Source organism: Phyllostomus hastatus, unplaced genomic scaffold (assembly GCF_019186645.2).
Source record: "Phyllostomus hastatus isolate PE091 unplaced genomic scaffold, TTU_PhHast_1.1 phas_scaffold_21, whole genome shotgun sequence".
NCBI lineage: Eukaryota > Metazoa > Chordata > Mammalia > Chiroptera > Phyllostomidae > Phyllostomus > Phyllostomus hastatus.
This window is the reverse complement of record NW_025334017.1, coordinates 43,366,218-43,379,475: the sequence shown is the minus strand read 5'-3', so window position 1 is coordinate 43,379,475 and position 13,258 is coordinate 43,366,218. Positions and strand designations below refer to the sequence as shown.

Sequence of the window (13,258 nt, the reverse complement as noted above, 5' to 3'; positions counted from 1 at the left end):
CGTCTCTACTGCCGTCTTTCCTTGCGCTCACTTCTGTCTTACTGATTTGCGAACATTCTCTGTATGGTGAAGAATTTAACTCACAAGAAGGGGATGTCTCCCAGTCTCTGGTTCTTACTTCTCTCCCAGGATGAGGCTTTGAACGAAGCTTAGGATGAGGAAGGCAATGAATTATAATTACTTAAAACCAATTCAAAACCTTTAGTGCTTTGAGAAAGCGTATTACCATAGAAACACTTATTTGGAGTGACTTCATTCAATTTAGTGTTGCAGGAACACTGTGACCAACCTCAGAATGAGGCCACTTTTCCATTCTGAATAGAGATGGAGATATGTCCAACATACGCTTCAGAATTAACTAGGAACTTACATGTTTGATGTGGGCATTTTAGTGGAGTAAGTGTTCAGTCAGACCGTATCCATGATGACAGATTTCCTTCCGTCTTTCAATGATAGGATCTTTCTGTTGAATTCTGAAACTTTTAAAAAGAAAAGACCTCCTTTGTCACAGTTACAAATTTCAGCAATAGAAGCCTCTTTGTCCTAGGCTAATCGTTTTCAAGCTTGAGGTTCACCTGGGATCTTGTTTAAAGTGCCCATCGCTCTGTGCCCCAAGCTTCTGATTTTGCAGGAGCGGGGGCCTACATTTTGAGAAAACTCTTCTGGGCTTCTCTGGTCCTGAGTCTCCAGCCACCTTTCTCTGTCTCCGGCTGCCTGTGAAGGCTTGGGCTAGTCGCCCACCTCGTGCCTGAAGGCGTGAGGTCACACCAGGAGGTCCCAGGTCTACACTCAAGGTCACTATGGCTTCAGAGAGACCCAGAAGGTGTGTCTTCATAAGGTTCACAAAGATCCTAGAAGCTTGGCCTCAGGCATCAAACAGACATTGTTCAGAGCCCACGCTGAGGGTATGCTGGAGGGTTGATTAATTTATGAATCATCCTCAGATAGTGACAGGTTGAGAGCTTCCTGTCACTCAGATGAACACCCCCACACACATACAAGAGCTCCATTCATCTTACAAATGTTTGGTGTTCAGTGAAAAAGCAAGAAACATGGACGTGATTACTGAGTAGCTGTGACGAACCCCACCCCTGCCGCTGACGGGCACGGTGATCTCGCTGGGACGGTGATCATCATAACCCCTGCCTCTCGTTAGACGGGGACAAAAGTTAGAAGACAAAACACTCATGTAACCGATGTTCGAATAGATGCAATAGTTCTTTTCCCTCTTCTTCCGATGGATCCTGTGCCAGTCCAAATCTGGGCGAGGCTGAACCCTCACTTGAAAGAAATCCCACACTTCTGGAGCTCTCTCAAAAACCGGCTTCACTGAGAATGGTGAGCAGGAACAATGGTAACATGTCTCGTATCCCAGGGCTCCAGGGCCTTGACGTTCACGGACACCTAAATGTTAGCATTAACACACGAAGGTGTATACTGATCAAACACACACTGCAGACCAGAGACAGAGCTTGCTGGGAATCCAGTTCTGTGCTCAGTGTTTTCAGCACATTCATTTGATGTTGCCCTTTTCCTGCCGGCAGCCACATAGACACGAGGATTGGTCACACAAGGGAGCCCTTAGATCATCTTCTAGTTGAGTTCAGTGGATTCTTATCTCTGTTCAGAATTTCTCTGTTTTCTCTGTCCTTCATAAAGGAACTCAAAGTTAAGTGGAGGCTTAACAGATCTCAGAAAAAAAAAAGCATCGTGAACTTTGAAACGCTTCTTTCTTCTTCCTATCAACTCCTATTGGGGTTACGAGTAGGACAGGATAATTAAAGAATTTGGCAAAGCAAAGGAAGCTAGGCAAATGAATGAATTAAAATGGGTTCATTCCACCTTCTATTTGATGGAATCATTCCATTTGATAGATTAAGATGTTGGACTCCGGAATCAGGCACTGAGGAGAAAAAAATGCATGTTCTCTCTTTCTGGAGACATTCAGAATTTGTCAAAACACTGCACTTCTCATTTAGATGTGGGAAGCTAGGAACACGGAGCACGAACCAATGGTCTTGGGTGTTCTCTCTCATTTCCTGAATCAGACACTATCCTATCATTTTCATGACCTTCTTTTTTAGAGGAATTATTCTGTTGTGAGCTGGGGTTACTGTCATATCTTTGCTGCTCTAGTAAGACCCAAAATAGTAAGAATATTTAGGCCACCTCCTTCAGGTAGGAAGGGCAGATTATAAGGGCCTTGGGTGGGGGGGGGGGGGTATCACCCCTTATTCAAGCAGTGGTTTTATCAGATTCCTTTATATTCTTGATATTTTCTTGTAAAGTTACTGCTATTTCTACTTCCCTGTAGGTAGACAAATGTAACCAATGGCCATTTTACTTGCCTTTTTATCAGACTGGTTAGCTAGCTCCCGTCCCACAAAGCCAGCATTCTCAGAGCCAGAAGAGCCCATGCCATCTGCAATAGTGTCATCTACAATGGTAGAACTATGAAGATTTCAACCCAAAGGTTATCGGTGCAGTCCTCGAAGCAAGCTTCGTGCTTCCTGTATAGACATCACCATCGTCTGCAACCAGGGGCTCCTGGCAAGGAGCACGGGGGTCACTGTCACTCCCACGGCCTCACCCTGGCTTGGGGAACGGACGAGTCAAGAAAGGGAGAGTGCTCCTTCCAAGGGTGGGAGGCTTGGGGGAGGGGGAGCTGGAAGAATGGTGGGATGGAAGCTTTGTAAACTTCTGCTTGGAATGCTCGTGCATCCGTCAAACACCCCCTCAAACACACACACACACACACACACACACACACACACACACACACACAACCAAGGAGGAGCATAGCCTTAGGAAACATACTGCCATTAAGGGTCTCCTTTTATCCCTGAGTGACGTGTTCCAGCCTCACACTTCCGAAGCTGTCCATCTTACGTGTGTTGGTGAGTTTCTTGGCAAGTCTACCGAACACGAGGCAACCTATGTTCGTACCGAAGTCCGGTGGCTTGGGAAGAAGTACGCCAGTGAGAGATTTCCTCGCCACCCCTGTCCCCCATTGAACTGCTCCCGATAATGACTGTGGCTAGACACTAGACACCAAGCCAGGGGAGACAGTCTGTTTCAAAATAGGAAATGACTACAAATTAGTCCCTCGCACTTTCATTGCAATTATGCCTTTTACCCCAGTGGTCTAATTTAAGGATGCTCTAGCCACTGCCGCGATACATAATGAAGAATTTCACAAAAGAATGAGGTTAAATTCCCTCACTTGTGAAAATGAGCAGATGGTCCCGGCTGAGATTCTTCTTTAATTTAACAAACATTAATTTATACTAATGAAAGATATGCTAGAAAATTATCTCTCTGCAAACTAGATTTATCCAAAGATGAAATGGGTTCTCAAGTGAGAGGATGATTTCCTCCATCATTGGAAACATGCAGGCAGGAGTGAACGGTTCCTTTCTGAGAGATTTTACTGAGTGAAATTGGCCTTAAGATGAGTTAGACCAAGGCGAGAAATCCAATCTACTCTACCTATACAATTTTGTAATCTCACATGCACACTTGGACAAAAGTATGGTTGTACTTTGGACCACTAGCTAGATAGATAACTACATCCTGTAGAGATGTAAAGATTTAGTTAGTACCTTGTACGTCACCGTCCACGGGGACAACCTGGGCATGCAGGGTGACCTCCCTCCCACGCACCTAGGGAGATTCTCCAGGCCTGTCTGAGACACAGAAACACAGGAGACTGGAAACTCTCCCTCACCTCTACGAGCTAGCTTCCCCGGTCGTCCCTCTGGGGCTGATGAATCCAGAAGAGGCTCTTCCTTGCGTGGCCAAAGCTGTGTTCCAGGCTTCCTTGTGACACATCCAGGGACCCACGGATCCTCAAGGCTCTGATTTGCTTTCTGAAGATGCCTCCCAAGAGAATCCAGGGCCAACGTCCCCAGGCGTGAACAAAATGGAACACAAGTTTCTCCTGTCCCACTTCCTAGGAAGGGAACCCTATTCTCATCATGATCAAATTAAGGTGGAAGCTTTCATTTCTTTGTATCATAAACCACAGCATTGAAATATACCAAGACACACTACTGTGTGCCCAATGAACATGACTTACCTGGCAAATAGCAAAGTAGTGCTAGATGGAGCAGCCAATGAGACCTTATGCTGAGGGGGTCAAACTCTTTGAATTCCCTCCTTATAATCTGTAAAGTCCTGGTTGAGTTACTCAACTATTCTAACCCTCGATCTCATTATATGCAAAATGGGGATATGATAAATAGGATCTCCCTCAACGTGTTGTCATAATTAAATGACATCATCCATGCCCAGCACACAGCGTAGCACCAACACTGTGGTAGGTATATAATTTATGAATTTAACAATAAGAACAGAGGTCAAATTCCCAAATTACCAGTCATTATCACTCAAACTTGTTGCATTAGACTATGGCCATTTCCTGGATCAACCAAAACCCTACAGACTGAAAAATAATAATAATCAAATTCTAATCTGTGCTCTCAAGGCAGCCCTTGTAGTTGGTGTGAACCCCACTACAGCTGGCTCAGGTACCGCCTCCAGGTGTCGGCTCACCATGAAACACTGACAGTGGGAGATCTGGAGGCAAAGTCAGTCTTCCCACTCGGTCTCCCCCAGCTTGCCACCAGCAGAAAATGAAAAATGCTAGATCTTATGCCACTTTAGTCTGGACGAATGAGGATCACATAACATTTGTAAAGTAAGAAACACTCAGGAAAGGAGTCAGAGACTTGGGTGTGGGATCTATAGGGGAGGAATTTTCCACAGTGAAAGTGGACTGATAATGATGGAAGAAACACTCTGCAAAGAAGTGAGCTCTCAGGCACTAGGCGTGTTCAAGTGGAAGGTGTTCAAACCCTGGGGATGTCCTGCCCCAGCTCAGAGAAAAGAAACCCACACCCTCCGACAAAGCAGAGAAGGTTACCTGGAGATAAGCAATAGGCGATATCAGGGATGTTAGGAAAAGGATTCCTGGAAGCAGTGGTCCCTCTCCACTCCAGGATGCTGTGATGATGAGAGTGATGATGAGTTGATGACGATGATGACAATGGTGAAGATGAAGAAAATGAGGAAGAGAGGGACTAAGCACACTACAAATTATTAGTGTTGTTTCAAAACTATCATGACCAAATCTAGATAGCCAAGTTGGTTTGAAATTAATCAGTCAGCCAAAAAAAGAATAATTTGGTCCATTGCAACTGGTTGTTAAGAGGAATTCAGACAGTTCTCCTTCAAAGTAACTGCTTTGTGGCTAACTCATTTCTTTTCAAGCTGGTGTGTGGGGGTCTCTATGACTGCGCCCTTTTCATAGGTGGTGCCCTTTGCAGTTATTAGTAACGTGGGTTTTCTATGGAGTCCTGGGGAGTGAGGATGGCTTCAGTGATTCTTCAGAGCATGTTCCTGGTTCCCCTCCAGATACCAGCAGGTCGTCCGAACATGGACAGAGGCCTCCGGACAGGAGGGTGGAGGGGGCCCTGTGGCCACAGCACTGAGTGTGAATCTCTGAGCAGCATCGTGCTTCTTCACGGAGCTCGCCCGCTGCAGACCATGGCCCTTCCCCAAATCTCAGCCGTGACAACGAGCCATCAGTTCAATCTGAGACCCAGACCACACCCAGAAATAGGCCAGGGAACAAAAGTCACACACCTGTTGATTGTGGCTGCCATACCAACAAGAGGTTGGACTGATGTTTCACTGACCTGACCATAACCTCCTCCCCCCGGTGTTGGGACAGGGAGCCTGAGGCATGATCAGAGCTCTATGGACTGGCTTCCTTCACAAAGTAAAACTCAAGTCAGGGATGACGACATTCCCAAGCCAGGCTTCGCTATCTGCCCCCTCCCTCTAAAACCGACCTGTATGCCATGCGACCTGTGGCCAGTTCCTAGGCCTCTCTGGCAGGAAAGTCAAAGGAGGAGCTTGGATTAGACTAATTTTAAGGTCTTTTTCCGTTTTAAGAGTCCTTTCCTCCTTCTGAATGGATTATTCCTCAGTTTAATGACTCCTAAATGATTCAGAAAACTAGGCAGGACTAAGGCAAGTATGCATTCGGTGCTGACCTTCCAGAAGCTTTTAAGGCTGGATAATGACATTACTGAGTACTCTGGATAATCAAAATAAAGTTATCGCTGTCCCCCGGGGCCGCCTCAAGCGGGCCGCGGAAGGCACCAGGCTTATTGGTCAATCAGTCTTGGTTTCCCTTGTACGAAATGAAAGGGCCGCCTTCGCTGGGGATCTCTTGGGCTACTTTTTGTTCCAAGAGTCTCTGAATGTGTTTTTCAATAGTTTCATGAAAAAGGAGGCGGAACGTCTCTCTCCAGTAAAAGATTTCCCTGTGTCCCTAAACCAAACAAGAAATGGAGCAAGATCCTTCAGTGACTTAAGTTTACTCATGGAGAAAGTCAATGTGAATTTGATTTGCTAAATATGTGGGTGTGTGCTCTTCTGTTTTGTTAAAATGATGCTATTTCAGAGGGAGAAGAGAGGAGAAAGCTCAGGCAAAGCCCCTCTCCCGGGCCCTCTGGCTGTGAAAGGACATGTGCTTCCTCCCAGGCTCCCGCCGACAGGGGGGAGGGCGGGATGGAGACCATCCTCTGTGGAGGGTCTCATTCGATATGGGTTCCTATTAATTTAAAAAGAAATCTTTATTTGCTTTGTCTCTTCCTGCTGTTTCCCTCCAACTCCAAACACTGGTAAAACTGAACTCTTCCAAATGCCCAACTCGACTGGGAAGTAATTTATTCTCCTTCTTTTTTAATTACAGTATTCTCAAATGAGGGACGAAGTGTTCAAGTCAAACTTGGTCTGTGCGTTTATCGTTCTTCTGTTTATCACGGCCATACAAAGTTTGCTTCCTTCTTCAAGGTAAATATGACAGAACAAAGCTACCCGGTGAAATTTCTCTGTGAGCTGATGGCCCCTCACCTGGAGCCTGTCAGCTGACCTTTTCACGGGGTCGGAACTTGACATAACGGGATCCAGGACCCATACCGAAATGTTCGACAATGTCACTGTCTAGTCTGGTGGTTTTACTCCATGTCATAATCCCATCATTCTGCCGAGGCAAGAGTTTTTTCCCCCAATCTAAAAAGACACAAGAACCAAAATCAAAATAGGTCTCCTTCTTATGTGGCATTGCCCACGAATGCAGAAAGTAAAGGCAACAGCCTCGATTCCCACTTACTATTCCTTTGTTGCTCATAGATACAGCATCACAGCTTCTGGGGTCAGCAAAACTGGCACCTGAATAATACTGCAAACATCCATATGTGGGTTGTCACTGTTCCAAATACTTTACATACAGTAACTCATGAAATCCTCATGGCGACCCTCGGAGGGAGGCATTGTTGTCCCCATTTTAAAGATGAGAGAACTGAGGCTCAGAGAATGGAGTAAGTTGCACAGTGTCTGACAGCTAAAAAATGTTACAGCCTGGATTGCAACCCCGAAAGTCTCACTCCAGAGTCTGGGCTCATCACACTCCATCAGACACAGAAGGATGTTGTACAGGTGACCTCTGAACCCAGCTCTGGGTTCGTCCATTGGCAATGCCTTGTGCTCTCTCCTGCACTGTGAGGTGGCTTCTATCTCTTTTCTCAGGTATCCCAAACTCACCGTGAATTTTTCTCTTTCGTATGATTAAAAATAGCATCAGCAGATATTGGTTAAATGTCTGATATACGCAAAGCAACATGCTGGCCCCCAAGAATGGAACAATTTTTCAAGAGGAGGTCTGCATCCTCTAAGACGTCATTTAGCAGGAGAGAAAAATTAGCACTGGCTCCCCAGCACTGAGCTCTCACTGCATGCCGGGAAAGTACTCCTCCATCTTTTGCATGGTTGTAGCAGGAAAGCCTCAGCAATAACCCATAAGTGAGGCCGCATTCTACTTCCCATTTTGTAGGTAAGGATTCCTTCAAGGTCCTGTGTCTACATGGTGGCTGAGATGGGAATCGGACACAGAGACAGAATTTTGTGCTTTTAACTATTTAGCTGCTTTGTCTCAACATCACGGATCCATTCCAACTGGGTGGTTTAAGGCAAAGTTTACAGAAAAGGTGATCTATCTCGAGCTGAGTACAAGAGGGAGACAATGAATGGAAGAGCACTCCCAGTTAAGAAAACAGCATGGGCAGAGAGACAGAGATGGGAAAGGCCTTGTGCTTGCAGAACAGTGAGGAAATAGGAGAGTCTGGGATAAAGGGTTTGCACAAGGAGGCTGTGGGTGCCATGGTTGAGGAAAGAGTGGCCTAGCAGAAGTCCAATGTCCACTGTGCTGCTTTAAGGAACTTAGAATTGATCCTGGGGGCAGGAAGGAGGCCCTGAAGAGTTTTAAGTAAGATAATAGCATGACCCTATGAAGGGAAGATGTCCAAGTTAACTAACACTTGGGGCAAGGCAGTGTCTGGCCTGCTCTAGGTTACTGGAAGGAGAGAGGATTCCAGGGAGGCAATGGCTGTGGTGCCATGTTTCTGAATCTCTCCAAATGCCCAGATACCTGAGCACTTAGCCAGCAAAACAAAAAAACCTCATGGACTATATTTAGAATAAAAACAGGCAATGTGGTAGCCCCATAAATTCCAAGTGGAAGTGGCCAGTCTCCCAAGAGCCCCAAGATTGGTGTGATATCAAGCGTGGGAGGACTCACAAAGAAGCAAGTAGGCGTCTGTCATAGCTGGAAACAAAAGAGCCCCCATTGTGGCCAACAGACAGTCCCTGGGAAGGGCCATGGGAGAAACCGGAAAAGCACCTGGAAGTGGGAGGGTGTTGCCCAGTCCAGCATCCGGTGAGTGCAGAGGTTCACGGGCTGAAGAGGGGAACCACCAGGATGCCTTGCACTGCTGAAATAGGTCAGCCACCTCTCCCTCCCTCCCGGGGCGAGATCCTGGCAGGAACTGTGTGAGTGGAGTCCCAGCCACTTGCAATAAGGACAGTGGGGAAGGAGAGACAGTCCAGGAAAACGCGGGAAGGGACTCTAGCCATCATGTGTTCAGCACAACACGAAAACAATTGAAAAAAGGGCTCTGTGAAGTTAAAACATAAATTCTCCTGCACCCCGCCTCTCCTAAAAGTGCAGCGAAGTTAATTTTACACAAAAATTTGCAACAAAGCATAGGGTTGGCAATCCCATACTAAATTATTACTCCTAAAAGAGAATAAAAGGTTGCTTTTAGCCTTATAATCAATAAAAGCACTAGAAAAGACATGCCTGTGACATATATCAAAAGTTTAACCTACCATTTTGAAAGGAACTAAGCACTGAATGTGGTTCAAGACATGAAATAATAATGTCAATCAGCAGTAGGAAAACTTAGACACTTGGTAAGAGAGTTCAGGAAGGAAATGAAAATAAAGATGCATTTCAGAAGTGAAGACTTCGAAAGAGGAAACTCAGAACACTTAAACACAGCAATAACACCTTACGAGAAACAGAAGATGGCAGGAAGAATATTTTTAAAATCAGAAAGAAATCCAAAAATTTTCATAGCAATGAAAGCCTCAGGAGACATAACACTAAAAGGAAACATAAATGTGGAAAATTCTAGAAAGAATGTCCAACCCAAAGTACATAAGCATAACTAGGGGCCCGATTGTGGTCTTGAGGTGACATATCACCATTTTTATTTTTAAAAGTTTTTGAGAAATGTGTGATTCTAGGGCTGGGGCAGGAACTGTACAAGATGAGTCTGGAACATCTTGCCCAGGTAGGACGCAAGGAAGCCCTCAGCCCCACTGGTCACGTCCAAAGGACCCAGAGGCTCACTGAGGAACCTCCCACTGCCCAAAGATGGAATAATTTGAGCTTCAGTATGGATAACTGTTAAAACATTTGATCAAAATCCAGCAAATATTTTTAACTTTATGAGTTTATGGGTTGGTAACTTTCAGTGAATGATAGAGAACTAATTGCTTATCTTGGAAATTAGTGAAAAAAAGGAAAGAAACAAGTATTTTCTTCTGTCTTCCCTGCATGAACTATGTCATAAGATCACCAGGTAGTAGGTGAGTGGATATATCATAAAATTATTCAAGCTGCAAATTTAAAAGATATCATAGAATCAAATACCATTATTCTCCAACTCTCAGAGAATGAATGGCTCCCGGAAGTGAGCAGGGAAGGACGTATCAGCACAAAGAGGAGAGAGAACTGTCTCTCCTGGCGGGAGAACTCTGCGGGCTTCTAGTCTCCTCATGAGCTCAGACCTAAGTCTGATCAGGCCTCGAATCCAGCTCCCAATTTGCAGGAGATCCTGAAGGCCCAAAGATGCTGAATGAGTGCGCGGAAGGAAAATCCGGACAGTGGGAAGTGCTCCAGGTCAAAGGGCACAGAACCTTCAACACCTAAATCACAAAGAAAATAAAGAGATAAAGAGAGGACCTGTAGGTGTTTTAAAAGACTTAAAAGATGAATCATATATAACCAAAAAATGTGCAAGACTAAATTATAGTGTCTAGAAATGGGTGATGCCCTGTAAAGACACGGAAAGTGATTAACGGGGCGGGGCGGGGGCGGGGGAGGAGTGGAGGTGAGAGAGGATTAGGAGCTGGCCAGAGGACACGGTGGGCTGGTGGAATGCCCTGCAGAGTTCTATTTCACCATCTGAGTAGTCGCTACAAACGCAGACATCATATAATTAATAATAACTAATTAAGCTAAAGTTTTTGTGATTTTTCTGCACTTATGCTTTATTTTACAATTTTAAAAAAAGATTTTAATAAAAGAGAAAGAAGGAAGACGTGTGTACCTATGCTGCACGCTGGCTGAGAAAGCCTCACACCAATAGCCACTGAATGCCTAGCAGCCACACCTGTTTAGATGCTGGGAACACACAGCTAAACAAAAAAGGCCAAAACAACACCCCAAAACAGTAACAACAACAACAATAAATCCTACCCTCCTAGACCTTATAATCTAGTGGAAGGAGACACAACAATAACTAAAATGCCTATGTATATCTAGGTTTATATGCCACAGGGTATACATAGCTACCTATATGCTATGAATATTAGGTAGATATATATGTAGATATGCCCATGTTATACAGGTATGTATAGACTATATATATATAGTTATTTCTGTGCTATATCTATACATATAGATACATATATGTTGTGTACGTAGGTTTGTATACGGATGCCAATGAATAAATCAGGACAGAGTTCCAGGGAGTGCCGTAAGAGAATGGGTTTCCTGACTACCCAAGAGCCATGGGGGCACTCGGGTCATTGGAAAGGCGTGGTCTCAGGGCGGTGAGCTGTAAGTGATGGAGGGGCCTGGCCAGATACACCCGAACTGCCTGGACTCCCCCCTTCAGTCCTGCCAGTGAGGACGTGAGAGCCGAGAAGGATGTGGCCGTCTCTGGTGCACACCCTCTGGACTCCTGGAGGGTGTGGATACTCCCAACGAACATCCTCTGAGCACCTACTATGTGCCCATCTTCGCTGGGCACCGGAGATATACATTCATGGCTCCTGCCATCATCAAGCTTACATTCTAGTGGGGGACAGTTACAAAACAGTATTGTAGTGCAATGACTCATGATAGGGAGAGTATAAGGTGGGATGGGACACGTGGGAGTGAGGTGAGGCGGGGGATCAGGGCAGGTGTCCTGGTGGGTGGGGTCCTGACGTCACAATCACCTCCTGAAGGTGCTCTCCAAGTCACGGGAGAGGACTGAGAAGGAGGCGAGGGGGGAGGGCTGGAAATAGAACATTCTAGAAAAGAGTGGTTCGTACGTCTGGAGGAACTGTGACCGGTTGGCAGAGAAGACTTTATTGATACATTTAACCAAAGAAGCGATGTGGTCAGATTTGTGTTTACAAGGATCACACTGGACATGGAACATGGGCAGGAGGGGGTGCGGTGTGGGCGGAGGAAGACCAGTTAGGAGGCCACCACAAACCTGCAGGGGAGAAATGACAGGGACGAGAGAGGGGCAGTGCAGGGGAGTGGAGAGGAAGGGTTTGCAGACATGCCTGAGAGAGGGCTGACACCAGCTGGATGTGGGGGATGGGAGAGGGGGAGGAGCCTGGGGGGGGTGAGAGTCTGGATTTGGCACTGGGACAGAGGGGGCCACTGTGCCCCCTAGGAAGCGAACATGGCATTCCCCAGCTGGCCTGGGCAGGTTCCCTGCCCAGGTGCAATGACACCAGCCTTGTTGCCCAGTTTCTAGCTTCAGGGAGAACAGACCTGGAACCCTACCCAGCAGCCGGCCAGATGGAGTCTCTGACTCTGGGGTGCCGCTGCAGCCGGTAACCGAAATGCCAGGCAGCGCCCCACCGTCACTGGCTCCGTGAAGAGAAAAACCTGTCAATGAAGGAGGCCCAAAGCTGAGCTCTGACCAGACAGCCCACATGTTGTGGGAACTGCACGGCCCGTCTGCCCCGAACAGCACAGCTTCCTTTAGTGGGGGCTGGTTTCCTCTCCAACTCATTTGGCTCCTGATTGAGTCTTTGCCACTAAACAGATGGTGGGTGCCTCTCCGTCTCTCTTCCGTCATGGACTCGTTAGCGCATGAGGCAGGCTGCTCCTAGGACCACAGCTAGTTCCGAAGCCCCCAACAAAATATGAATAGACCCTGGCAAAGAGAGACGCTGCTCGCTTCGCCCTTTCCTCTGATTCCCACACGCACGCAGGCGTTCCTCTCCCAGAGGGCACACAGAGGAAACACCTGAAAATGCTTCTTAGGGTTATGATGATGTTTCTAAGCCTGCACCAGTGGTGGCAGAGAGACAGGGAGAGAGGGAGGGAGGGAGAGAGAAGGAAGAAGAGAAAGAGAAAGGGAGAAGGGAACCAAGAAAAAGAGCAAGTATTGAAAAGGAAGAAAGGAAAAATGGAGGGAAGGGAGAGAGGGAAAAAGACAGAGAGGAAAAGGCACTGGATCTTGTTTTGCTGTGCATCTTACTAGCTGCCTTGTATGTACTTGACTTCTCGGGAGCCTCAGTTTCCTCATCTGTAAAAATGGGAGTAACGGTGCCAGCGCCACAGGGTAGATGGCAGCATTAAATGAGCCGTGTCCATTTCGGTAAATTCTGGTCCCATTCCTCTTTCTGGGCCACGTCCTTTTTCATCCCTTAAAGTGGCTAAGAATGCCTTCCTCTCGGGGTTGCTAATAGGATCAAGGGCTCTTTCGGCCTCTCAGGCTCTGCAGATTCTAAAGGGTGGAACAAACTATCCGTGAGACCCGAGCCTCTGTTTCCCATTGCACCACAAGCCGCTGTAAGACGTTCACTCCTCCCCGCTGCTCCCTGCCCCCCG

The 13,258-nt window shown here is 46.6% G+C and overlaps 1 protein-coding gene across 1 annotated transcript in view; it reads left to right on the top strand.

The window, feature by feature from the left end:
* ADCY8 (adenylate cyclase 8) overlaps positions 1-13,258 on the top strand; it is a 158,142-nt gene that overhangs the window by 105,924 nt on the left and 38,960 nt on the right. Inside the window, exon 9 of the mRNA XM_045861149.1 lies at positions 6,764-6,864. Coding sequence (XP_045717105.1) covers positions 6,764-6,864 — 101 coding nt within the window. The remainder of the gene's footprint in view (positions 1-6,763; positions 6,865-13,258) is intronic.